General features: G+C 35.3%; 1 protein-coding gene across 2 annotated transcripts in view; it reads left to right on the top strand.

The window, feature by feature from the left end:
• LOC149575053 (tRNA (guanine-N-7) methyltransferase) overlaps window positions 1-26,556 on the top strand; it is a 51,699-nt gene that overhangs the window by 19,597 nt on the left and 5,546 nt on the right. For both annotated transcript variants that reach the window (XM_089814918.1, XM_089814917.1), the window contains exons 3-6: window positions 11,337-11,412; window positions 13,154-13,233; window positions 13,489-13,538; window positions 13,718-13,802. In XM_089814918.1, the coding sequence (XP_089671044.1) occupies window positions 11,337-11,412; window positions 13,154-13,233; window positions 13,489-13,538; window positions 13,718-13,802 (291 nt within the window). The remainder of the gene's footprint in view (window positions 1-11,336; window positions 11,413-13,153; window positions 13,234-13,488; window positions 13,539-13,717; window positions 13,803-26,556) is intronic.

The following is a 26,556-nucleotide window of genomic DNA, read 5'->3' as shown; positions in this document are numbered from 1 at the left end:
ATTTACACAAAGATTAAAGAACAACTCTCTTTTGAAGCCACCATGTTCTCTGGGCATGAATTCCATCTTAATTATGCATAAGAACCAAATGCGATCATCCCTATCTAGCTATCTTGCACAAAAACTGGTTAATAATAAATAATATAGAATCAAGGATAATATTCTAACTAAAACTGAGACATTCATAATCTCCTGTACAAAACAATAGAATAAAAATGAACCTGTATATAATAGGACATAAAGGATGATATAAACCAATAAATAGCCTAAAATAGAAGTCAGAATACCTACAAGAACTAATTATATCTGAAATACGACAACTAACTTTTCCCCAAGAATAAAAATACAACGACCAGTTCCTATTTTCCATAATTAGACCACCACCACAAAACTGCAGATCAAACAATTATATATTAATCTAGAGAGATGCCTAATTAATAAAACCAAATATTGCAATGTAGAAAAAGAGGGCAGAATTAATCAAAGATATGGGAGCTTTAGCCCAAGACCATAATAAGAGGGTATAAACCAATTCCAATCCATTTATAGTGCAATATACTGCAAATTCCATTTAACTAAAACTATCTGCAATACACAGGAAATGTCGTAGAAAATGGAGAAGATAAAAATTATGATAATCCAACCCTGATTGTCATCCATAACTCCGATTCACTGGAAATACAACATAGTGCCTTCCCCTTAATCGAATTCAAATCAATACCTCCATTTTACTTGAGTAATTTCAAAGATGAAATGTGAAATCTAAGATACCAAACTAAATGTATTCCGTCTCGAAAAATGAATATCTACTATGAAACAGCCACCCGTATGCGGAAATTATACTATAGTCTTGAACAGAATTGTCATACATTATCTTATTGAAATTTCTATCATAAACCAGCAAATAAACTACCTTACTTTCATCCATGCTCGGTTATCTTAACTAACGAAACTGGAATCTAATAAAATTGATTATTGAAATCAATAAACACATTCATAAATTGACAAAACCAAAGCCACTAATCAGTACTAATACCAGCTATTATTGATATGAAAATATGTCTTTATACATATCCATGATAACAGAGGTTTCAACAACTACAAACTTCTGTAAACCTGTAAACTAAATCAAAATGCTTTAAACAGCTAAATATACCGATATTGTATCATAAGCATCTATTACAAAGAAACCCTTAACCAGGGTACTAGGAAATCAAAACCTAAATGGAGGACCTAGAAACCTACCAGCATCCAAAAACCCTACTTTGGGAGAACCATAATGACCTCAGAGATGTCATTAGGGTTTTCCACATGAAAGTTGGGGGGGAATTCAAACTCGGATTTTACCTTGCTGGTCTTCTCCGAATTTGGAGTGCAGAAAATTAGGGCATCCAGATTGTCAAATGCTACTCCAGGATGAATATAAGCATTATAAACATTGAGGTAATCGGTAAGCCAAATCCTGTTCACCTCTTTCACAATGCCCCTCCAATGCAATAGAAACTGGATACTTGCCACCATCTTGGGCCATTCCTTGTAAAATGCTAGGCTCTTGCGAATGATCAGAGATGGATGACGATATGCAACCTCCAGATCTGGAGACCCTGGTGGGAGAGCCATGTACTCCTCTGGTAAAGGAATTCGCAACTTGTCATCAATGCTCCTTACCGCTTGTTTGAGGCCCTTTCTCCAGGTTAAATGAAAAATGTCACAACAAAGTTGGGTTATGTACCCGTGCTCTACCTAAGCTCTAGCTAGGCAACCAATGAAGGATCCAATTATGTCGCTGTTTGACCTCTAGGTGTATTTGTAGTCGAAGACTCCTTCCTTAATTACCCTACTCACAGCCATCCTTGTCATATCATCCATCGGATTCAGTAATCTGTTCCAACGCTTTGGTTTCACTTTGCCATGGAAGGCCATCGTGCGGGATTCCTTAGAATGGAAAACGTAAATGTTGGATTCCATTTACAGATCAAAGGAAATCAAACAATGAACAAGGAAAGCGATAGCATAGGATAAAACAAATCGAACAAAGGGTTTGGATTGTCAGTCTAGCATGGCTTCTACAAATAAAGACAACATCAGCTCAAAACATGAGGAAAATAAAAGAGGGAATAATGAAGAAGTAACAAACTAAAGATCCATAATGACTCTGCTAAGTAAGGACAAAATTTATCAGAGAACGACACCTACTGTGATGATAAGCAGAAAAGGAAGAAAATAAAATGCCAAAACGAGGACCAATCAGAAGCCTTCACAGTTGTCACCGAAATCATGCAAAGAATTGCTTGCTTATTAGGGGTAATCATAGAATATAGAACAAAAAGGAAAAAAAGAAAAACCCAAAATTCAAATTCAAAAAAATAATGGAGAAAAATAAAATCACTAACCTAGGAGATATATCTTAGCTAGGTAATATTTCATTAATGAGTTGGAAATTAACACCATCAACACCTTTATTTGCTAGATAATCCGCCTTTTGATTACCTTCACGGTAACTGTGACAAATTTGACTATCAACGAACTGATCAAGAAGATCAAGAACTTCGCCTAACCTAGAGTTGAGGACCCAATTAGGGGTTGCACGTTTCCTGACCACGTTTAAGATGATCTGAGAATCACCTTCTATGATAACTTTTGTCACCCCTAACTCATGACAAAGATGCAACCCTTTTTCCAAAGCTTCTAATTCAGCAAGATTGTTGGAGGTGGGCCGAATAGACATAGCTTTTTTAGCTATCCATTTACCTGTATCATTGTTAATGATACAACCAATTCTTGCCGTACCTGTATTGCTTCTGGCTGCCCCGTCAAAATTGAGCTTAAACCATCCCCTCGGAGAGGGAGACCATTTGCAACTTTCTTTGGCTTCTTTGCTTTTTTTGAGATATACTAGAGGGGGGTTAATCAAGTTGGCCCAGTTCTTGTTCATGAGGCCATCCCAAATAGAGAAGGATCCTTCCTCTTTCTGACAATTTCTTAGATTTGAGTTAGTTACTTCTACTATGCTCGCCTCAATTTTTAAAATTAACTCCTCAATTTTTAATTCAGACCTCGAAATATGCGTCTATTCCTCTCTTCCAAATTTTCCAAGAAATGATTGAAGGGCAAATGTTCCAAAGTTTACTATAAATGCCTTTGACCAAATTTATAGGCCATCCTTTTAAGAGATAAAGGAAGGTCTTCGACAAAGGTGTGGACCACTCCAACCTAAGTCTAAGCCATTCCCAACATGCTTGAGAAAAAGGACAACTATATAATAGGTGGTCCAAATCTTCGCTATTGTGTCTACATAACACACATCTGGATGGACCTTGAAATCCAAATTTGCATAGCCTGTCCGCCGTCAAAATTCTATTTTGGAAAGCTACCCATAAAAAGAATCCTGCCTTGGGAAGACAAGCCACATCCCAACAAAGCTTGAGTGGGATATCTACTTTATTCCATCTTTGTGAATGTAATATAGATTTGTAACCATCTCTCACGCAATAGTTTCCGTCATTTGTTGCTGCCCAGATTAGTTCATCTTTCCGATTGCTTAATTACCCTATTTGACAAAATCTTTTCAAAGGCCTCTATAGCCACAGGATCTATTTCCATCCCTTCCACAGATTTCCAAACCCATTTATCAGAACCTTCTGAAGTGATTTTTGTCTTATAGTTACTAACTTTAACACTCCACAGAGAGATTAGTATATCCCTAAGCTCCTTAGGGAAGGGTCTAGAGACTATAGGAGGGTGGCCGTCCCAGGACTCTTCCCAAAATAAGGCCTCATCACTCGAGCCAACATCCCAAGAAAGAAACTTGCAAATTAAGTCACGACACTTCAGCATAAAGTTCTAGCTTTTAGAACCCCTAGGAGGATTTTTCATTCTGAAAATCGATAGCGGGTCATCCGCATTGAGATATTTATTATATAAAATCTTTGCCCATTTTTGATCTCTTTCTTTGAAAAGATGCCAAATCAATTTTGCTCCTCAGGCTTCATTTTGCCACTCTAAATTCTTGATCCCAAGTCCCCCCATATCCTAAGGTTTATAAATGTTTTCCCATTCGATAAGCGCCAATTTTTTGTCTTCTTCACAATCTTTCCAAAGAAAATTCCTAAGTTTGGCTTCGAATTTGAGACGATAGCTTTTAGAGAGAGGGAGGCAGGAAAGAGGATAAATAGGAATGGCAGAAAGAACAAAACTAATTTTAGTGGTCTTCCCTGCCTTTGAGAGCCATTTGTCTTTCCAACATCCGATCCTAGCGTCCATTTTTTCAAAGGTGTTATGCCAAACCTTACTAGATTTCGAGCCCTTCTCTAGAGCAATGCCTAGATATTTGCAAGGAAATTGACCTTTTTTCATAACCCATGCACTTACATATCTGATCTTCTGTCTCTTTTTTAGTATTTAAAAAAAAGATTTCAGATTTGGCCTCATTTACTTTTTGACCGGATGCCACCATATAGGATTTTATGATGGCCTTAAATCCCGCGGCCTCTGTAACTGTACTTTTGCCAGGTAGAATCGTATCATTTGCATATTGTTGATGCGTGATGTTGGGCATGTTTCTGGCAATAGTATTACCGGAAATTTTCTGCATATGTTAGGCATCAGACGCATCTCTCCCAAAGGCTTCTGCCATAATGATGAAGAGGGAAGGAGATAACGGATCTCCTTGTCTAATACCCCTCGATATTTCAAAAAAACCTTCAGGCGTCCCATTAATAAGAATTGAAATTTTAGGCATAGAAATAAATTTAAAATTAAGGTTGATCCATTGATGAGAGAATCCAAAAGCTTCAAGAACCTTACACAGGAATCACCAATCAACCATATCATAAGCTTTTTGGATATCTAGCTTGATGAACATACAAGGTTCCTTGCTCTTACAAGCAGAATGAATCGTTTCTTGAATTGTAATGATGCCATCAAGAATGGATCTCCCAGGAACGAAACCTGTTTGTTCCTTTGAAATCAACTTCGGTAGAAAACCCGTAAGCCTATTTGCTAGAATTTTGGAGAATATTTTATAAATCGTGTTACAAAGAGCAATAGGCCTAAAATCCCCTGCAAACTCAGGCTCATTCTTTTTGGGTATCAGTGTAAAGAAGGAGTAATTAATTTCCGATAACAGAGCTCTACCATTCCTCAAGGCTTCAATGGCTCTCCATAAATCTACCCCAATGATATCCCAACATTTCTGAAAGAAGAAAGCTTGAAAACCATTAGGACCTAGAGATTTATCCGGGTTCATATTAAATACTGCCGATCTCACCTCTTCCAAGGTTATAGGTTTATTTAAAACCTTATTATCCTTAGGTGAGATTAATTTAAGGATAAATTTGAGCAACTTATCTTGCGCCTCTCTATTTGACCCTTCGTAATTATTTAGTATTTCTTGGAAGTGTGCCATGAAGGTGTTCGCAATTTCACTCGGATTCTCAATTCGTCTACCCAAGTGGTTTTTAATACTAATTATTTTTCTCTTTGCTCTATTATATAGGGTAGAATTGTGAAAAAAATTGGTATTCTGATCCCCTTCATCTAACCATTTTTCTCGAGATTTCTGTCTCCAAAAAATTTCTTCTTTGGATAGTATATCCTCTTGTTTAGCAAGTAATTCTTTTTCTAACAAATAACTTTCATTATTCATCCCTTTCTTAATAATTTTTGAATTTAAGTTTCTTAATCGGTTTTCTATATCTATTTTTTCTTTGAAAATATTATTAAAATGTTCTTTATTCCATCTTAAAATTCGCTCTTTTAGCATCTTCATTTTGGAAATGAAAACAAACATCTTGGAACCTTCAAAATTATCTTGTGCCCACCAATCTTTGATGTTCTTAATAAAATCAGGATCTAGGAACCACATTTTTTCACATTTAAATGGATTCCTTATTGGTTTTATTGGTTCTAAAAATTCTAGTCGGACTAGGTAATGATCAGACCCAGCAATTGGCAAAATGGATGAATGAAGATTAAAGTTATTAGCATCTAGATCACCTATAATAAAAAACTTATCCAAATTTTCAGCAATGTATGCAAAATCTTTCCTCCAGTTATTCCATGTAAACTTCCCATTATTAATAGGAACATCAATCATGTATTGCTTATTGAACCAAATTTTAAAATCTAAAGACGATTGCAAGAGATGTTGAATACCATCTGCTTTTTCTGATAGGTCTAAAATAGTACTGAAATCTCCTCCTACCAAGATAGATTTATCCTTATAGTTATTTATAAAACTACTAATTTCTTCCCATACTGCTTTTTTTCCCATATAACTAATAGGACCATATACAGTAATTAAAATGAACTGCAAATTTGACTTTAGACTCTGGACACTAATACTGATCCAGTTGTTACTACACTTTAGACAACCTATGGATACCTTCCTAGGGTTCCAAAATATTCCTAGACCCCTTGACGCACCTACAGATTCTTGAAAGATGGAAGCCCATAGACCTAGCATCTTATCTAGTTTCATTCCTTCTACCTTGTTTAACTTTGTTTCTTGAACTAAAATGATTTCCTACTCAAATAATTTAAGATTTTGTTTTAATAACCTTTTCTTGCTAGGGGTATTTAAGCTCCTAGCGTTCCAAGTTGTAATCTTCATGACTCTTTGGAAAGGCACTTCCCCTTCCTGATATTAAGTAGCTGATCTATCTTTTGCTGTTCTCTGCTAAGTCCATTTGCTTCCCTGAGTTCCTTCAAAGATCTTCTGCCTCTTTTACCATTCATTTTGCTGTATTTAGGTGAGCTCAGACCTTCCTGATTCATATGGATCCCGAGGTGCTCCAGATCTTTTTCTGTATTTTGTATAATAGTAATCTTGTTGCCGATTTTACCTTCCATATCTTCAGTTTCAAGTTCTCTGATGATCTGGTTGATTATACATGGCTGATAATCAACTCTGTTGTCAGAACCTTTCACATTATCAGTACTAATCCCTTTATCTTTTAACTTTGGAATCTGAATCTGACCCTTAATATTATCCTCTGCCTCTATATGCAACAGATCCCTTCTTAAATCTTCACATGAGTAATTGCTGCCTCCTAGTTTAAGAATTCTCTGAATCAATTCTTCCTTCTGAGCCTCTGTACTATTATCAATATCCTCGAAGTAAAATACCTGGACTAATTCATCTGTTAGTTGATCAAGATTCTCATCCAATTAATTCAGATTTTCCAATTCTGATTCCATAATACTTTCCTTATTTAGGAAGTTTTGTACTTCTTTATACAGGGAGCTCTCTGCCCTCTTTACATTGCAATCCACTTCATTTTGGTTGCCTGCTGGAGTGAATGGAGAACTGCCAGAAGCTGATGGGGTCTGCCAAAACTTGGAAGACCTGCTATAGCCCTCTTTGCTCGGAGTTATTTCTGTAGAAACCTGTACATGACACTGCTCCATATTGGGTGCTTCCTTCGGGGATTTGAGAGACTCTTTACATTGCAATCCACTTCATTTTGGTTGCCTGCTGGAGTGAATGGAGAACTGCTGGAAGCTGATGGGGTCTGCCAAAACTTGGAAGACCTGCTATAGCCCTCTTTGCTCGGAGTTATTTCTGTAGAAACCTGTACATGACACTGCTCCATATTGGGTGCTTCCTTTGGGGATTTGAGAGACTCACTTTTATCTGTCTTTGACTCAAAAAGCAAGAAATTCTCTAATTCCTCTATGTTGTCTTTTTTAGAACTCCATGAATCCTTGTTTTGCTGGAGTGGGGGTAACATTCTGTCTGGATCTTCTTTGCCTATAGGATTTATTTGCATATCTATAGAGTCTTTGCTAAGAGAATTATTCAATTCCTGCTGTTTATTGCCATTAGAGCTAGCTAAGCTTGAATCCCTTGCACTGGTACCTGACTGTTCTTGCCCCTGTATTGGGACAATCCCATTTGTTTCCATATCTTTATCTTCTTCTGTTGATAGACTCTGCTCTGAGGTACTCTTTGGAACTTCTTGCTTTCCTTTCTTTCTCTGCTTTCCTGCTGCATAGTTATCTATTGAGAAATCCGGCCTCTTCATGTGTTCATCCACTATAACAGATCTGAGTCTTCCTTTCGTTTCTGAATTATTGCCAGTGATTGTCTTATCACCATCTGGAGGATCTATTTGAATCTTGCTCTTTTCATAACCCAGTGAAGAATTATTCAGATCGGAAGATCTTACCCTCAAATTCTTTCTCTGAGCTCTGATCCTTGGGAACTTGTTAGAAAAGTCTGATGTAAGAGGTCGAGTTTTGAATCTTATTTCCTTGCACTTCTCTATCTTTATAATTTCTGATATTTCCCCCTCAAAACATTGCAGATTAAGATCATAAGACGATCTTTTTGTAACCACTTTCCTTTTCCCTTGCAGTGATTGATTAATTTTTGTTCTTATGAGCAATTTAACATTATTGTAGTACTGAAAAGAGGAATCTATGCCTATGAGTTCTCCCAAACCAGACCCTGTTGACCTAAGAATCTCTATATGATTCAGCTCTGGCAGCAAAGACTGAATATTAACCCAGATTGGACACATAATATCTAACCTTTCTATATTAAAATTCGGACACCATTCTATGAATTTAACAACATGACCATTGAAAAAACATTCAGCTACATTGATAAAGTCTTTTTTAATAGCCTCATCCATACAATGTAAATAAAGGGCTGTATCCAAAAAGTAAGAGATACTTACTTGTTTTTTGCAGTTTTCTCCTAGCCAGTTCGAGAGAAAGAGCAAATCATCCTTAGGGCCACACCATACCGCGAAGATTCCAACTTTTTGACAATCGTTCCATGAATCTTCAATTTCCTCATCATGTAAAAAGATGGACTTATCTTCATTTTTTGGGTGAGCCGGGGATCTAAGGATGCCCTTAGGGTTTGTTGAATCCACAGGAGCTGCAACCGCAGGACGACAGTGTGGAGGGATATACGAACAAGGATACAAATTGCCAGGATATGTGACATAACTAGATCTAATGGAGGGGAGTGAAGAAGAAAGTGCGAACCTATCATTATCTAATGGATGAAAGGAGGGCTTGCAGATATTGGGGTAGGCATATTTTGTCAAGTTAAAAACCCTAAATTGCTGCTCCAAACTGTCAATAGTGAAAAAAGACTCAGAACAATGATAACCTAGCAATTCTGATATGGTAAGTGTGGATTCAACCTGCGGAATTTTTGATAAAACTGACCTCCCATTCGAAACATTCTGCTGATGACTTGCTTCGTGGTGAAAATGCTGATTGTGCCTTTCTGAATCTTCAAATTCTCCAAAATGAAGAATTTGTTCAAAATTTTAACCACGTGGTCTGATTTGGAAGTATCTTGAAAGCCCGCTGAGGATGGTCTGAACTATTGCTTCGAGGAACCTTTAGACTTCCTGCCTGCAAAATGATTCGACCTAGGGTTTGTTTTTTTGGCTTGGTAATTGATAGTCTGCTCTGAATTTTTCGCTTTTTTGCCAAAGTTCGCCATCTTCATTAATGTCAAAAGAATTGTAAAAGGTGGACCGACCTAGAAGTTTTTAAAAATTTATATTATATTATTTATTTATTCATTTTTTAATATTTTAATATTATTATTATTTACTATCTAATCCTATTTCTGAAAGGGGACATTACAGTCAACATTTCTTGACAGTTTTCAGCTTGTATCAATTATACCAAACCATGGTTACCAGGAGACCCGTCTCCCCCCTAAAAGTGGCGTCTCGGAGACCGAGACGCGTCTCGGAGACTTTTCGCGTCTCCGGAGACCTCAAAAAAGGTTGGAGACTTCATGACGAAGTCTCCTGAAGTCTCCCCGTCTCCTAATCCAAAAAGTGAAGTCTCCCCGAAGTCTCCTGATAAAATATAAATGTAAAATATAATATTAAATAATTTTATATATTTTAGCCCTCATTTAAATGTTTTTAATGCAAAAATCTAAGGTACTATATGAATTCTGTAACAACTGCTTGGTGATGTACGTCACCTACTGGAACACGATACAAGTCTAAGACAACATATTGGAAGCTATACAGGATTGCAGTAAAGATCCCAAATCACATAAATTTATGCGGCTGAGGAATTAGGGTGCAAAAACTGTTGTTAGTGCATTAGAAGATAGTATTACGTATGTTACAGAAATCTGATATGCAAATGCTTGATAATAGTATTATTCCTCATGAAAACCAAGCATCTATTTGTTGATAAAGACTCAGCGATAACAGTGATAGACTAGAGGATTTATGTATGTTAACATGAATGTATTTGGTCCCATATCATGTTTCAGTTTGATGTATAAGTCATATTTGTTATTCGTACCTGTTTATCTACTGTTGGCAATATCCTAGTACCAATATAGGAATCTTTGTTAGTTGAATCTGTGTAACTGGAAAAAAAACACTATTACAAAATGATTTACTCCCTTTTAAACTAAGCAATCCTAACTCTTAGTTAGAAAATAGAAATCCTAAGTGTGTCTCTATGCATGCATCGATGTTGAATAATTCAATAATTTTCACAATTTTTTTGTAGCAATGCCAATTTGTCAGGTTTTAAAATCTATTTCAGTAATGTGCTTCTGTCTCTGACCGCTTATTATTATTATAATCTTTGACAGTTTGACTCTATGAATCTATTTTAATTTTTAATGTGACAACACTAGTATTATTAATTTATTATTTACTTTAGTCTTTTAGTCTTACGGTATTACTATTTTGAAATTTTGAAATTTTGTATTTACTTTTAGTATTAGACTCTTTAAGTTTAAACTATTAAAAATTTATTTTAAACAAAAAAAAAAAAAAAAAAAAATTGCCGTCTCCAAGTACCCCCGTCTCCTATTTGAAAAATTGCCGTACCGGTACCAGTACCAGTACCGGAGACCTCAAAGTCTCCCCGTCTCCCGGTGACCTTGTACCAAACAAATTGTCAAGAATTTATTAATTTAAGGATGATGTAAACTATCAGTGGTCTGATCTTCTCTATCTGCATGTTCTGGAATGATTTCTATCGATGCCCAATCACCTATTCATCATAATAGCTTCCTTTAGTCACATTAAGCTTCTCTAAAAAATTAACTTGTGGATGCTGCTTTTATTTCGGTGTACAGGAGTTCTGATATGATATTTGCTTTGATCTATTCTTCAACTTTTTCTGGTTGATTAAGCCTAAAGTTTCCGTGAGTTAGTGGGATTTCTTATGAAATATGTTCTCATGCTCTCATCAGAGGTATGAGTTAGAATGATGTTTTGATTAGCATGTTAGTATTCAATTTTATTGGTACTCAAATATGTCACAGTGAAGAGCTTGTGATTCCAATCTTTACTTATGTTTTTTGGAATATCTGTTATTGACAGACCCCTGTTGAACCACCTAAGTGGGAAAATGTTTTTGAAGACACAAGTTTACCTCTTATGGTGGATATTGGCTGTGGTATGTCATGCAATCCTCAGTACGATATCTTGATAATGATTGCCTAACATCTTCACTGAAGTTTTGTAATGATCTCTGATGTACATTTTACCTAAGTTTTGTGCAGTCTTCTTTTTTGCATTCCCAAACCCCCCAAGGAGAGTCAAAATTTAGAATGGCAATCACATTAATTACTGTATTAATATAGATTCCCAAACCATTTCTAACATCTTCCATTTGTTAATGAATATGATAATAACTCCCTTCACTTGTAGTTTATATATTTGTATGCAAACTTGAGGAAAATCACACACTCTTTGTACTATGTACTTTTAAATATTTTGTCAAGTTTTAGGGTCGCATGAAAACATGCTCTATATCCCAAACTGTGTGTCCCTGAGACATGAATGTGGAAGGGGACATTCCTGAATGTTTGTTTTGCACAATTCAGGTTGTGCGTCCAGGTCTGCACTGTTTCGATAGGGAAATCAGATCGAGTGACTAAATTTTGCTCAGCTTGATGATTTACCATCAGGTTATTGCAATTTGCCAATCACAGAAATTTAGCTTGTTGCTTGACACCTGGCGCAACATTATAAAGGAGCAGTTGTGATAGCTGCCAGTCTTTGATTGTTGTTTTCCTCGTTCTTGAAGCTATTTGTTTCATTTGAATTTGTTCGAAATGCTTCCTGCTTTGCAGCCACACTGGCCGTGCCTGAACAGTGATTCTTCTCATCATGGAAAACACAGTCACTTCTTGCTTCATCATATATAACATCCTTCACATCTTCAAACTCAAACCTACCTTCCACTCAAACCTGGAAATAAAACAAGTTAGTCAGGTTTGTTATTGAAAGAGTCTTGTAAGCTATCTGTAGGTTGCTGTGCTAGGAAATCCTTATATCTTTTCCGTTCAAGTACATTTGCCCCATCTAAGTATGTTCTTCATGATGTCTGTCCAGTACCTTTCTATGGGTTGCACAAGCTGTAAACTGAAAACAGAAATAAAGAACATTTTGGCTTCTGCCAATTAAGATTAACTTTAGATGCTTTTGAAGTTAATATCTCCTCCAGTGACACTGACATGATTCAGTGATAGTACATGCATGATACCTCTTATATATTTTAAACTTTTAGCTCAAGCTTATCCTGTTCTCTCCGAGGAAAACTAAAAATTATTGCTGACACTGGCAAAACCCAGTTAATAAAATTTCCAGTGTCATAATTAAATATATCCAAAGCCCAATAACGTATTGCATTTCTTTTTAAACATTCATTTATTAATTTTACAATTTCTTTTTTTCCTCCTTTTTTGATTTCCCCATAGTATGGTGTTTTATCAAATCCCTTTTCCAGTAATTTGGAGTCATTGATTATTATTTTTTCTCCCTTGTTTGTATGGGAGATGAATCATGATATACTCCAAAAAAGCAAAATTCACCATTTAATTTGTTGTCACCTTTTGCAGATCTACTAATTAAAGTCTCAAATTTCAATGCATTGTGTTTTTCTTTGACTGTTCTAGCTCATATGTGCTAGCTGACAATAGAGGAAATTAGGAATTTCTTGCTCTATCTGGCTTATTCATTACTATTGTTTCAATGTTGGCAAGGCTTCTCTCAGCATTCTCATTCGCTTTGTAGTTTCTTTCACTCTTTTTTATATTCTCCTCGCACACTCATAATAATGCAACATTTTCTCCACATGCGTACATTTTTGCCGACTGATATTTTACTTGCTATTTTTTGCCATTGATATCCAGGAAGCGGCAGGTTTTTGATATTGCTTGCCAAAAGATTCCGTGGAACAAAAAATTTCTTGGGATTGGACATACGGGATAAGGTTCTTCCATTCCACTCCCAGCTCCAGTTTTTCAACTTTTGTTTTTATTACAGCTCTATCAGTTGTGTGTATTATATACATTGTGATGCACTGTTAAACTCAAAACTCCTGGCAGGTATAAACCATTGGCATTTTTTTAAAGTCTCAAATCACTTAGTTTAATGGTAATATCTCATACATTGGGCTTTTAGAATACACTACTAGAACTTTTTTGTTGTTGATGCAAAAGCTTTCTTTTTGATTTTTGGTACACAGTTAGTACACCGTTCACAGTTTTGGGCAAAGGAGTTGGCAATGAAAAACATGTAATTGTTTGCTTCTTCATAGATTAAGAAAACTTTTTAGCATTTTATTCTGATGAGTTCTCTGACAGGAAGGCTGAGTAGCTGAATGCTTCACATCAATTTCTGTAAAAATTATTATTGCTTTGTCTACTGTACATGTTAAATACATATGTTAATGTCTAGTTTATTCTTGTTTTCAGACATTTCATGGTTGCCAATGCTACAGTCTCTTTTGAAAACATAATTTCTACATATCCAGGTCCATTGACATGCGTCTCAATTCTGGTAAGCAACCTGTTTTTATCAGTTTGTGCTTATATTATACTCACTCAACTGGTGTCTAATGCTTACTTATGAACCTTGTTTGAATTTTTTAAAAACCCACAGTATGGTTCTATGAGTGTCAACTTTGAAGCACATTGCATAGTTTTACCATTAAATATTAACAGTTAGAAAAACCAACAGTATATTTTTTTAATTTCACACCCAGTTTCAAGAAATAACTAGATTTTTTTAGTTTTTGCTCATGATAAGTCTTTCCATTTCCGACTTATCTGTTCGTTTGCAACTAAGGGTATGTAAGTGTATTGGTTTTTCTTGTGGTAAATCAAACTGCCTACTAGTTGACAATTGTAGGATTTTGCTAAGTTGCTGATTCAGGTTCAGGGATGGATTCGAGTTTGGGGTTCATGTTCGTGGGTTCGTGCAATTTTTTTCCCCCATTTGGGTTCGTGGGTTGGTTCGTGAGTGTATATATATACATATACATATACATATATATGTATATATGCAAAAAAAAAAGAAACGTGCATAATTGTGTTGTGTGGATATTTTGCAGCCGACAGTTTTGGGTAAATTCCACTCCCAAAATAGGATGACCGGCCACAGCGTGTGAGACAGAGTCTCTTCTACCTTAAAGGGAAGGTTCCCCGTTCTCACCGTTCCTTAGATCAACTCAAGGTAAGCAAGAAGTTGAGAGATTTTGTAAAAGGGTGTTACCGATATTCTTTCCTCTCGACTTTTAGGAATGAATCCACTTACTCGTGGAGTGAGTAAAGGGCAAGGTGAAATCTCTAACTACACTTCTATCTAATAGTTGGAAACGGTGATACCGATAAACCAACACCAACTCAAAGGCTAGCTGAAAGTGTACATATTTGGCTCTAAGTCCGGTCGTAATTTTATATGAAAAAACTTTACTATTGGAGCACAAAGACTTCCAGAAGTAAAGATATCTTAATTATTTTGTGAATCAAGAAAGAGATATAACCTACAAACAAAGCTTCTAGTCTATATATCTCTATAACCGCTCCTAGTTAAGCTTCGGCTCCAATTGCTTCCTAATTCGTTTTATACTCAATTATCAAGAAGTAAAACAACATGTGAATCAAAAACAACAAATCCAAATCACAGTCAAAGCTTCTAACTTGCACCAGTAGCACTCACTCAATCAAAGTTAAGTCTCAATTGATTCTTTGTATTCACTTTCTTTCAAAAACATGCTACATAATCAAATTTATGCTTGCACAATTTCTCCAGAGCTTTCTTGCATACAAATAAAAGATAAATTTTACAACAAGAGAACACTCCCTTATATAGGCAAAGGAGTTGAAAAAAAGATGGATCACAAAGTGGAAGCATCTCAACCAACTTTGACCGAGTGAAGACTAGAAGAGAAATTATTGGATTACACGTAATTATGCATGCAATTTGCATTACATGTAATTACATAATTCCATGCAATGCATCCTCTTTGATCTACAAATAGAAAACAAAAACAAAATAACAATCTTAAAGATTATTCTTTAGTGCCTTGAATTTGATGATAACATCACACACTATAGGGAGATAAGAAATCTCCATTGTCTTTGATATTGCCTCTATTCCTACTGTTCTTACTGCATCTGCATATGTCGATTGCACAACCTTGGAATTTGCCGCCAGAGAATCTTGTAAGTGCTATGCCAAAGATGTATACAACAAAAAATTGTTCATTGTGTGAGAACCAAAATCCTCAAAATCTAAATCAATATTAATCCTGATTGTATATCCCGTTGTGATTTCTTCAACTACAACCAAGTTATGATTTTCATCAAGAACTTCACATCCCATTTGTTCCAAAGCATACATGTTTCCAGTTTCTATCGCCTGGCAATTGTTGAAGATTGTAGCTGCAATAGATATCTTTATTTTTGGAAATATGGACGTTATTACCGTTATTGTCACCTTCAGCTGAAAAGGACAGTTATGTTTAAATTGTAATATTAAATGTAATGACATGTGTCATTCGACATGCATTGAGGCATGGAAATTCAAAGAGTTGTAATTGTAATTGTTATAAAGAATCGTTTTGGAAATTTGGAGGGATCTGGAGAGACCTTTGGTTGGAATATGAAGAGTCTCTCCTTAAGTTATATATATCGCATCAAGCGATAGGCATTGTACACTTGAACATTTAATTATCAATAAAGATATATTTTATGTTGTGGTTGGGTTTTTCCCTTCATGCTCGAAGGGTTTTCCTAGGATATTTCTGGTGTTCTTTGTTTCAATTTTGTCTCTTTCTTATTGCTGGTTATTTTCATGGATTTCTAGGCTCAAGTTTCAACATGGTATCAGAGCATAGTTCTTTTGATATCAGCAATAGGGAATCTTTCTCTTATATTTGTGGTTAAATCTAGGTTGTGATTTTTTTAAAATTTTGTCTCTGTCTGTGATCCAAGCTAATTTTTTTTTTTTCTGGGCTCAGAATCTGAACATGGTATGATACCAGCATTGAAGGTATCCGCCTATTTGAGAGATTGTCTTATGCAAAGTTCTTTTTATGGTTATTCCTCTCATGGGCAGATGTGTATTAGTGGTATCTTCTGGTTCTTATGCCTATCGTCTTTCCTTGTCATCTTGTTTACCTTTCATATGCTCTATGGCTAAGTAACATTCTCTCATATTACTTCATGTACCTCTTGATGAACTCGTATGATCACGTTGAAGTTTCATGTGCATGAGTATCAGTTGATGGAGAAGTCTTGCATTTGTTTGGCCCATTTTCTTAATATTTTGTAATAGTCCCTCAACCTCTTAGGCTTCATTAGTTTCCTGTTGATTTTTCCGTTTTGATCTTTTTGGCATCTCATGTATTAAACTTCTATTAATTTTTTTTGCTATATCAGGTGTTGGCTTTTTTCTGGCATGAGGAGTGAGACCTGGTTATGTCTCGTTGCAGCTTCTATAGATTATATCTTTTTCATTCATCTCTAGTTCGTTATTCCTTAGCATATCGCTTGGTTCCTTCATTAGTTTTTTTTTCCAGCATAATGGTTGTTTTTAGCTGCCTTTCGTTATTGTATGTCCATGTGTCATTGCCATCAATTTTGATGTTCACAAGAGTTAATTCTAAAGATTGGTAACCGTCTATATTTTTTTTGTCATCGAGCCATACTCCTATTGTGGATGTCACCGTTTTTCATTGTTATTATCTCTTCGTGCCAGTTAATTTTGTTACTGGCGGCATATCAATCTGGCCTTTGGTTGTAGTGGAGGAGGTCGTAGTTGTGTGGTTGGGTTTTTCCCTTCATACTTGAAGGGTTTTCCCAGGATATTTTTGATGTTATTTGTTTTAGTTTTGTCTCAAGACATTGGCAAGTGCATCTTGAGCATCCTGTAAACAACCCAATCGCGACTGCTTTCCAATTTCTACTTTGGTGAACTTGTAATCAGAACGATTAAGTTCCTCAACTGGCTTCTCTACCAATGGTTCAACAACTTCTACAAACTTAGTCTTTTCATAACCAACTATGATTTTAGAAACAATCTTATCTTTCAAAGATTTAGACTTAATTTTCTCTACAGGAAGGTTATCTGGAGGTACCACAACCTTTCTTCTTTTCATTGTAATCTTACTCAACCATGCAAGCAAGCTGAAACTTTCATTTGTGAAAGTAGGTACAGTGGAGACCATTAGCATTGATCCCGATGTATCTCCGTTGTAACTGAGCATGACTCAGTTTGCACATTTGAATTCATTGGCGCATGATAAGAAGATTCTATCAAGAACAACTCAAAGCCAATCATAGAAGTGTCAAGTTGGGAAACTTGACCTTCTGTGAAGATTGGAAAATCCTCAAACACATTTTCGAGATTTTTTGCGTTGCTCAACTGTTAGAATGGAAGGTGCAAATGTATTTACTTCCGATGACGGAATAGGAGGTGTGAAGAATGTAGAGAATGAATCTATATCATCATCAATTGTACCTAGAAAAGGTGCCTCTTGCATAGATGGTTTATGAGTTTGTGCAAGTCTCGGAGAAGGTTTGATCATGACTTCTCCTTCTTCCTCATCCTCTTTATCAAATTCTTGTTTTGATTCTTGAACTTGAGCCGGTTTTTGAGAGTTTTAAATACTTTCCCATCTTTTAGTTTGAACTTGAGGGATTTCTTCACATTGGAGGAGGATGCACCATCTTTACCCACAACTTTCAATTGCGACTTTCTCCCAAACGGACCAAAACCTCCACAATCCGAACCCAACTTTGAATTTACCCTTTTGCGACCTTTGATCTTCAACCATTTGTTAGTGTTTGCCAAAATGGGTTGAAATCGATCAAGGATAGAGTTACCTCCCTTTTGTTGTCATTGTATGGGAAAAAGACATTGTTTGTCAAAACCAGCCCGATGATATTCTGGATCAAGAACATTACCATCATCTTCAATTTGAAAATTAGATGGAATTTCAAGCATATTCAAATCAACAACCTTCTGCAAAGTTAGCCTGCAATAATCCATCTTCGTAATATCCAACTATGTCCGCATATCAATCCAAATGTCTTCTATGCGACAGACATGAGTGAATGCCCTCTTAATTCTTGAATTCATTCCACGATAATCAAAGTCATATTTGGCTTTGAACTTCTTCATTGTGATTAGCCGAAGTTCTGTTTCCATAACCTTAGCTTTGTAAACTGAATTGATCGTATAATGACCAATTGCCAAAGGCTTAGCAAAGGTGATACCAAAACTTGGCCTACGTAGAATGCTTTGATTACATTGTACCAACATGAGTTGTCTGGCCAACTCCATTATAATGATTCTGTTAGTGGCATATCTAGGTAAAGTATAAGGTTCTCTTTTGAAATATCCAACTCTCAAATAGGTACAGGTTGGAAATTGAAGGGATATGCAGCCATATTGATTAACCTTATCCCAAGCCTTATCAGACACCCTTTTGACAGATAATTGTCTATCAAACAAACACCAAAAATATCCAACGAATGCATCTTGAACTCTTCTGTAATGGTATTTACTATTGGTCAGAGTAATTTGATCATAGTATTCCCAAACTAGAATTTGAAGACGATCTCCTCTGGTTGAAAGCCCATAAAAAGATCCCATAGTAGCAACAATATAGACAAAATATGAATTCAGGTAGAATGGTGCTGATGTTCCTACATTGAGCAACTGCTCACAAAGTGTAGTGATGATAAGTTCCCCCCAAAAGATATGTTCTTTATTATCAATGATTTGGAAAATGAACTTATACATCCATGGTTCAAAATCTCCTTGAGGCCACATATCATGTTGAGAAGGATAATTAGGTCTTTGTATTCCGGCTTTAAACTAGATTTGTGAATAGTTTTAGGCCACCTTGAGAAGTTGTACCTCTCCAACCGGTATGAATTAACATACCTTTGATAAGTCGCCATATTCTCATTCCATATCTCTTGGGATGACTCTTTTGTCAAATCTACATATTCTGCTCTTTGTGGCACTTTGAAAATCTGCTCAATAACCTCTAGATCAAGATTAAGAATGACATTACCATCTGCATCTTTGATCGTTTTAGACTTCAGACTAAAATGCTTTGCACATCCAAGAATGAATTCCGGTTCTAAGGAAGCCATAGGAAATGTGGACACCAAATGAATATTACTCCTTTTGATCTGTTTCATTTCACGAGTGGTAGGAGTTTGTATTCTCTGCAAGAAATCCACCATGTCCACATTCCCAATCTTTGTATTTGACACACTATCAAGAATAGATGTGACCTGAGATGGAGTTGCATGAGCCAACTCTTTATCATACGAATATTATATCTTTCCTTTTGTTTTTGCAGATGAGGGCATTTCTTGTTCTTGCGCTGCAATATGAAAATCGCAAAACATGTACAAATCATTAGAAGGTATTGCTTCCATAAAATTGCTGATTTAATGGAGTATGGATCAAATACTCAAAGGACTCTTGTGCAATGATATGGAAAAGTATATACAAAGGCTGCAATGCGACTTGTGATGATGAGAAAATGAGGCAAAGTGAGCTCTTATAGATATCTCTGAGGAAAGGTGATGTCCAAGTACATGGGAATGCGTGCACATGATGTTTTTTGACTTTTCAAAAGTAACTTTTAGTCAAAAATGGGTTCTCAAGATGCAATTACATGTAAAGGAATTTTCATGTAATGATGACATGTGATTGGGTGCAGAGAGTGAGGTGTGAAAGTGGGAATAGAGAATGAGATTACATGTACATGCAGATGATGGATGGAAATACATGTAATCGCATATAAAGAGTGACATGCAAAGTGTTATGATATGTAATGATGGAGGTGAAGTGAGATGTTCAAGCTCTTGGGAAAGAATTTGGAATTTCTTCAAAATGAATAGAAACAAGAGAACAAACAAAAATGCAAATAAAACAAGCACAAAACAAACAAATACCTTCGGTTTGACACTCAAACATGTCAAGAGACAAGTGGTTTTATCATGCAATTTCAAATTTGGAGTTTGGGGAAAATCCAAAAATGTGAAAATGAAAGTGTACATCATATTTAAAGGATAAATAGACTTTTCATGGCATCTCTATCAACAAGTGTAATAAATCAAGCTAAAATGTTCAAGATAATAGCAAGATAAATATGAATTAATGAAAAAAATGAAAATGTCCACTTGTTGTTAATGATCCAGCAATGAAGGAGGAAGAAGCTCTATCTTTGAAAAATTCCAAACAAGCTTTGATTTCTTTAATCCTTGCAATGATGAATGATTAATGAGCAAGAGATGAGGCATTTTTTATGTATATGCCCAAAAACTTAAAAGCACAAATTGTTTTTGGCAAAATGCGTGGAAAGAAGCCGTTTTTGTCAAAAGTGTGGTTTCATGAGGGCATTGCATGGAGCGATTTTCATCTTAGAATGCAAAAAACATGACCCTCAATGTCATATACAATGATCAAAACTCCAAAACAACCCTTCATTTGGCAAAAACGTAGATTCTAATGACGCAAATCTAGGCATTTTTGTCCAAAACGTGGCTCCCAATGAGGCTGAAATGAAACATTTTCCTCATGAATAGGGATGCCAAATGCATGGAAATGCATAAGGATGCAAAAACGCCTCTTGAGGAAGAGATTTTAAGTCATTTCATGGAAGAATCCAAGCAAAATCATCAAAAACATGTTCTTGGAGGCCATAGACATGGACGTTTTTGCCCTAAGAGTAAAAAATGGGTTCTCAAGAGGCAATAACATGTGTTAAAAGCCCAAACGCACTCTTGGAGTGCTATTACATGTATTTGACTTCTCCAAGCTCAAACACACTCTTGGAGTGCATTTACATATTTTGAAAACATGTATCTTGAGCAAAAACGGGATCTCAAGATGCATGTGCATATTTTAAAATATGCTTTATGTGCTTGCCCATGTTGAAAGCACTCTTGGAGTGCATATGCATGTTTTGAAAAGATGCAATATGCTTAGCTCATTCTTGGGAGACCATTGCATATTTTGAATGAAAGGCATTTACATGCTTTTAATTCAAACTATATAGTTAATATAGTCACTCAAGTGAAAAATTAAAAAGTAAGTCAACTTAAAAATATAACATAAAGTGCACTATAGTTACTTTAAGTGAAAAATCAAAATGATAAAGTAACTTAAAAACATAACATAAAGTGAATTTATGTTATATTTTTCAAAAAGTGAATGTCAACTTAAAATATGACATGATATTTTTAATTCGTGCAGTTGCACCTGAGGAGTCCACTTTTTGGGCACTAAAATGGTCATATCTTTTGATTGCCAACTCCGATTCAAGTCTAAAATAGATAATAAAGGGAAAACTGAAGGCAATGTTTTGAACAAAACCAAAGGACTAAAAACCAACAAACACACACTCAAAAGCGATAAAAAAGAAGTTAAAGGCTTCAAAAATCAAGCATAGGCTCGACAAACAGAAAAACAAAAAAGACTTGATGAAAGCCTTCAGTAAAAGAATTTGTTACGTGAATTGTATTTGATTAGTTGATCAATGCTAGCTAAATAATGAACTAACTCAAAAAAATGCGAAACTAAGTTGAAAAGTTTCAAACTGTTACCTACATTTTGTGTTGACAAAATGCAGGACAACAAAATGTAAAATTAACTTACCAAGTCATTTTGTAGTATGAATATATGAATGTTACTTGATCATTGATCAATGCCAAATGTCAAAGATAAACATTAAATACTCGCTCTTTAATCTATGTTCATGATTGTAAAGAAAATCATATATTGAATTACTAAATTGCAAAATGAAATTTCAAAACATAAACTAGTTCATTACATTGAAAGATAATAAAGTTTGAAACATAATGAAATATGCTAAATGTTTAATAGTTTATCAATAATCATAGATCCATGGTATCATAGTTTGAAACACAATGATATATGAGAAATGTTTAATAGTTTATCAATGATCATAGACTCATAGTATCAGAGAGCAAAATGAGAAAGAAAATGAGAGATTAGATGAATGAAATGTTTCATTAAGGGCTTCTTTTAGGGTTAGAAACAATTTTTTATTATATAAATTGATTGTTTTATGTTTTTAAAGCCACATTTTTTGGCCCTACGCACCGCGGGTTTGCTCGGATTCGCCTAGGTCCACTTTGGGTCAGAAAAAATCACCATTTCATCCAAATGGAAGGAATGGTTGATACGAGTCACCATTGTCTTCTTGTGCTGCTGCATTTTTTTAAATCTTTGTTCAGATGGAGTATTGTAATGCTTGAAAATTAAACCGAAAATAATTATTTTAAGTATCATGAAATGGATGCATATTTGTTAATTTATTTATTTTTATACAATGGGAATTTGGAGCTTTAGCAGGTTTAAATAAATGCTTCTATATAAAAGTATTGTATATATTTAAAATTATAAATCATAAAAGCATATGTTATTGAGGAATGAAGTTCAAATATAAACGTATTAAAATATGAAGATGTTACTTATTTGTTTATTTGGGATTCTTTTATGGTTTTAAAATATTAGATATTGTCATTTCAAGAATATAATGGGAATCTGGATTTGAATGAATGAATGAATGAGAAATTTTAGTAACATGCATGAGGTTGAAGCAGCCTATGGGACCCAAGAATGGTACACACCCAAAACAAGACACCAAACCTTTATCTGTTAGCTTCTCTTTAGATCCGCCCTTCAATAGTGAATTTTGATCAATAGGTTTGCTTTGTTTCTTTATGCAAATTGCTTATATTTTCCGTTTCTAATATGTCCTTATGATTGGTACAAATTGTTAAATCTAAAGCCTAGAAATCAATGGTGATAAACAACAATAAGGAGCCAAAACTGAATTAAAAAAAACACCAGAATTATCCTAGGAAAACCCTTCGAGAATGAAGGGAAAAATCCAGCTACACAACACAAATATATCTTTATTGATAATGAAATGTTCAAGTGTACAATATCCTTTGCTTGATACGAATATATAACAATAGAAGTGATTCTTCACATTATAACCAAAAGTCTCTTGAGATTCTCATAACTCCTGCAATTAATTATGACTCTTTGAATATTCATGCTTCGATGCATGTGAATGACACATTTCATTTAAATTTAATATTACAAATTAAACTTAAGTGTCATTTTCAGCTGAAGATGACAATAACGATAATAACGTCCAAATTTCGAGAGATAAAGACCTCTATCGCAGCTACAAACTTTAACACTCCCTCTTAGCAAGAGAGAGATCTTTAGCTGAACAATCACACAAAGCTACAACCAAAAAATGTCAATGATAAATTCTGATCATATGAATTCAAAACATAATTCATGGAGTTACTCAACATGAAAACCTGCAACGAGTCATATTCATGGAATCACTCAACATGAAAACCTATAACAATTACTCATAGTCATGGAATCACTCAACATGAAAAGATTTGTAAGACTCACAACTAAGCCTTTATTCATGGACTCTCTAAACGTGAACTATCATGGAATCTCTCAACATGACATTCAACTCCCATCACGAAATCTCTCAACGTGATGACACCATGGATTCTCTCAACATGATATTCACTATCGTATAGTGAAAGAGTTATCATAGCTGATCTTACAATCTCATTTATTCACACAAGAATAAAATAGGCAATAACAAACTAAGAATTGATTCCATTTAAGTCCTAAGATTTTATAAATACCACAAGCATCACAAGCATCTATGAGAGTGATAGGGATTCCATAAGTACTCCTTAGTTATGAAGCCTTCGTTTGAAGCTAAAATCTCCCTCTAAAGCTCAACATCTCCCTCTAGAGCTATAATCCTTATCTTGTTGCATCCTGTAACCAAGAATGATTATTAAAATCAACTATCAATGCTAAACATAATCTCTTTTCAAGTAATATAACCATAAATACTCATCTCTTTGTGGTCTAATCTCAATAAACACACACACACACAAAGAGGTTCAAAATGATGCCTCAATAGTTATTTCCAGTTATATAATAAGAATTCAAGAACATAAATGACTTATCTTTGATTGTCTGATTGTATAAAATCATCATAATGTTGTAGTTGCCTGTCACCAAGCAACTTCAAATACTCCCAACAATGTTGATGATTGAGAGAGTACTGAACTCTCACAATTTTAGAATGCTTAGTTTTGTCACTGCACAAAGCTTCATAGGGTTGTGGAGAGTCCCTGAGAATATCCAACCTCTGTGAGGTGACTCCATGGATGTGAGTTCTACTCCCCAAAAACATCCTGCCCCAAATTGTGCAAATTGGTTATCGAGTGTAGGTGAATCTGTATCAGGCCCATTTGCTCCTTCCATTCTGAAGCTAAGTATTAAATCAGTCCTAAGGAGTGTTCTCATCTCGAGGTTGAGGGACAAGGTCTCTGCAACATGACGCATAATGGAATGCACGAGTTTGCTCTTATTGTACCTCTACGCAAGTCTGAATGTCTTCCTCACAGACACAATGCTTTCTAAGATCGATGCAACCCTTCTTATCAACATGGAGCACCATGATAGGCTGCTGCCTTCCCACCTTTATGAGGCTGCTCATGCTTCGAATGCGCCGTCGCGACAGCTCCGAGAATAATGTCATGCCCTCTATGTTGTTATATTCCTGTTAATGTTTGGTAGCTTCTGTCAGATAACTCTATGATTAATTATATAATTATATATGAGATATAATACTATGTGAGAAATATACATATACATATATAACAACAATTAAGTTTATATAAATTAATGATTTGATTATTGAATAGACATGTCTATTCAATAACCTATGCTCAATATAAAAAAGAGGATGTTGCATATGGAAAACATATACCTTATCATAGGGAATGCTTAGTACATTTGCAGCAACGATTCAAGAAACTTAACAATTCCAACAGTGGTACATAAGCCCCCATGTCTGCAATATCATCACCACCATGTCCACTTTCAGGTAACGAGATTCATACATCCTACACTCTAAATTAGGTGTCATTGCCATCGCTAGACTTCAATCCCTACAACTCTCTAAATTGCCAAAATCTTACGAATTGCTAGCTCTGTCTCGCCTTCTTGGAATGGATTGAAGGATGCTCTACTCCTTTTTTCAAACCTGCTGCTCCTTTGCATGGAATTTCTTGTCTCAATGAAGAATAGAGTCCAAACATTGGCCTCCAAGAAATGTATGACCCGCAAACAAATGATAGGGGAGGAGATTTGGCAAGGCAATATGATGATGTAGAAGTTTTGGGCGATTGCAGTAGCACAAATTGACTTCCCATACAAATTTACCGACTTCTGTTACCCTTGCTTGACGAGGGTACAATTGTAACAGATGTTTCACAATAAAGTAACTGACGATGACAGTCAAATCACGAGCTTCCTCGTCATACATTCACCATTTGTGTGGAAACTCCCTTACGCTGCCAATGTTGAGTGTAACCGATGATAGTAAATACGTAGTCAAGAAAAAGAATATGTAATGCTTGATGCCTGAATGGAAACCAATAACAATAGGGATATAAAAACCAATTGGAGTAAAACAAACGCTCAACCTCACACCACACGGAAAACTATTACGGAAAGATGCAAAGAAAAGCGATTCTCTGCAGTCATCAAGATATCCATGCCTTGAAACGAAAAGACTCTCAGATAATCTAAAACTGAGACCCATGCAATCAAAAGATATTAAGGACAATAATAAACAAGCAAAAGTTACCTCAATATAAGTCAAGCTTGATCTACGGAGAGGAAAAGCAATGGATAAAACACAATCACAAAACAAATTTGAATACAAGTGACGACATCACCAAAATATACTTATGAAAGCATTTACAGACGACTTCCTAACAATACAAATCTTGACTTATGCCAAAGAAAACTATGTCCAACGCGGCAAAAATAATAAAATACTTAAATACACATAAATCTAAAGAAATACAAGATATCATAGACTGCCGATATTGCAAATACACCAAATCGAAGAGGAAACTGCATAAGACAAAATACTTAAGAAGCCATAGAGAGGCATCGCTTAGAAATGAAAGATAACAAAAAATAAAATTCCCTTAATCAATCTGGGCATCATTTACACACATCCGCCCAAGAGTCTTAGATGGAAGGCATAGAACTATCTGCCAAGCACAACATAACAGGACTAAATAAAATATAATAATATTTATGCAGAAGTTGATGACACCAAGAACACAAATAGGCTTCCTTCATTAATAAAATCAAACGAGGCTTTGATTCCTTGTTAAATCTA

Source organism: Cupressus sempervirens, chromosome 2, assembly GCF_028749045.1.
Source record: "Cupressus sempervirens isolate cs-2001-9-10 chromosome 2, ASM2874904v1, whole genome shotgun sequence".
NCBI classification, from domain to species: domain Eukaryota; kingdom Viridiplantae; phylum Streptophyta; class Pinopsida; order Cupressales; family Cupressaceae; genus Cupressus; species Cupressus sempervirens.
This window is presented reverse-complemented; position numbering and strand designations above follow the sequence as displayed.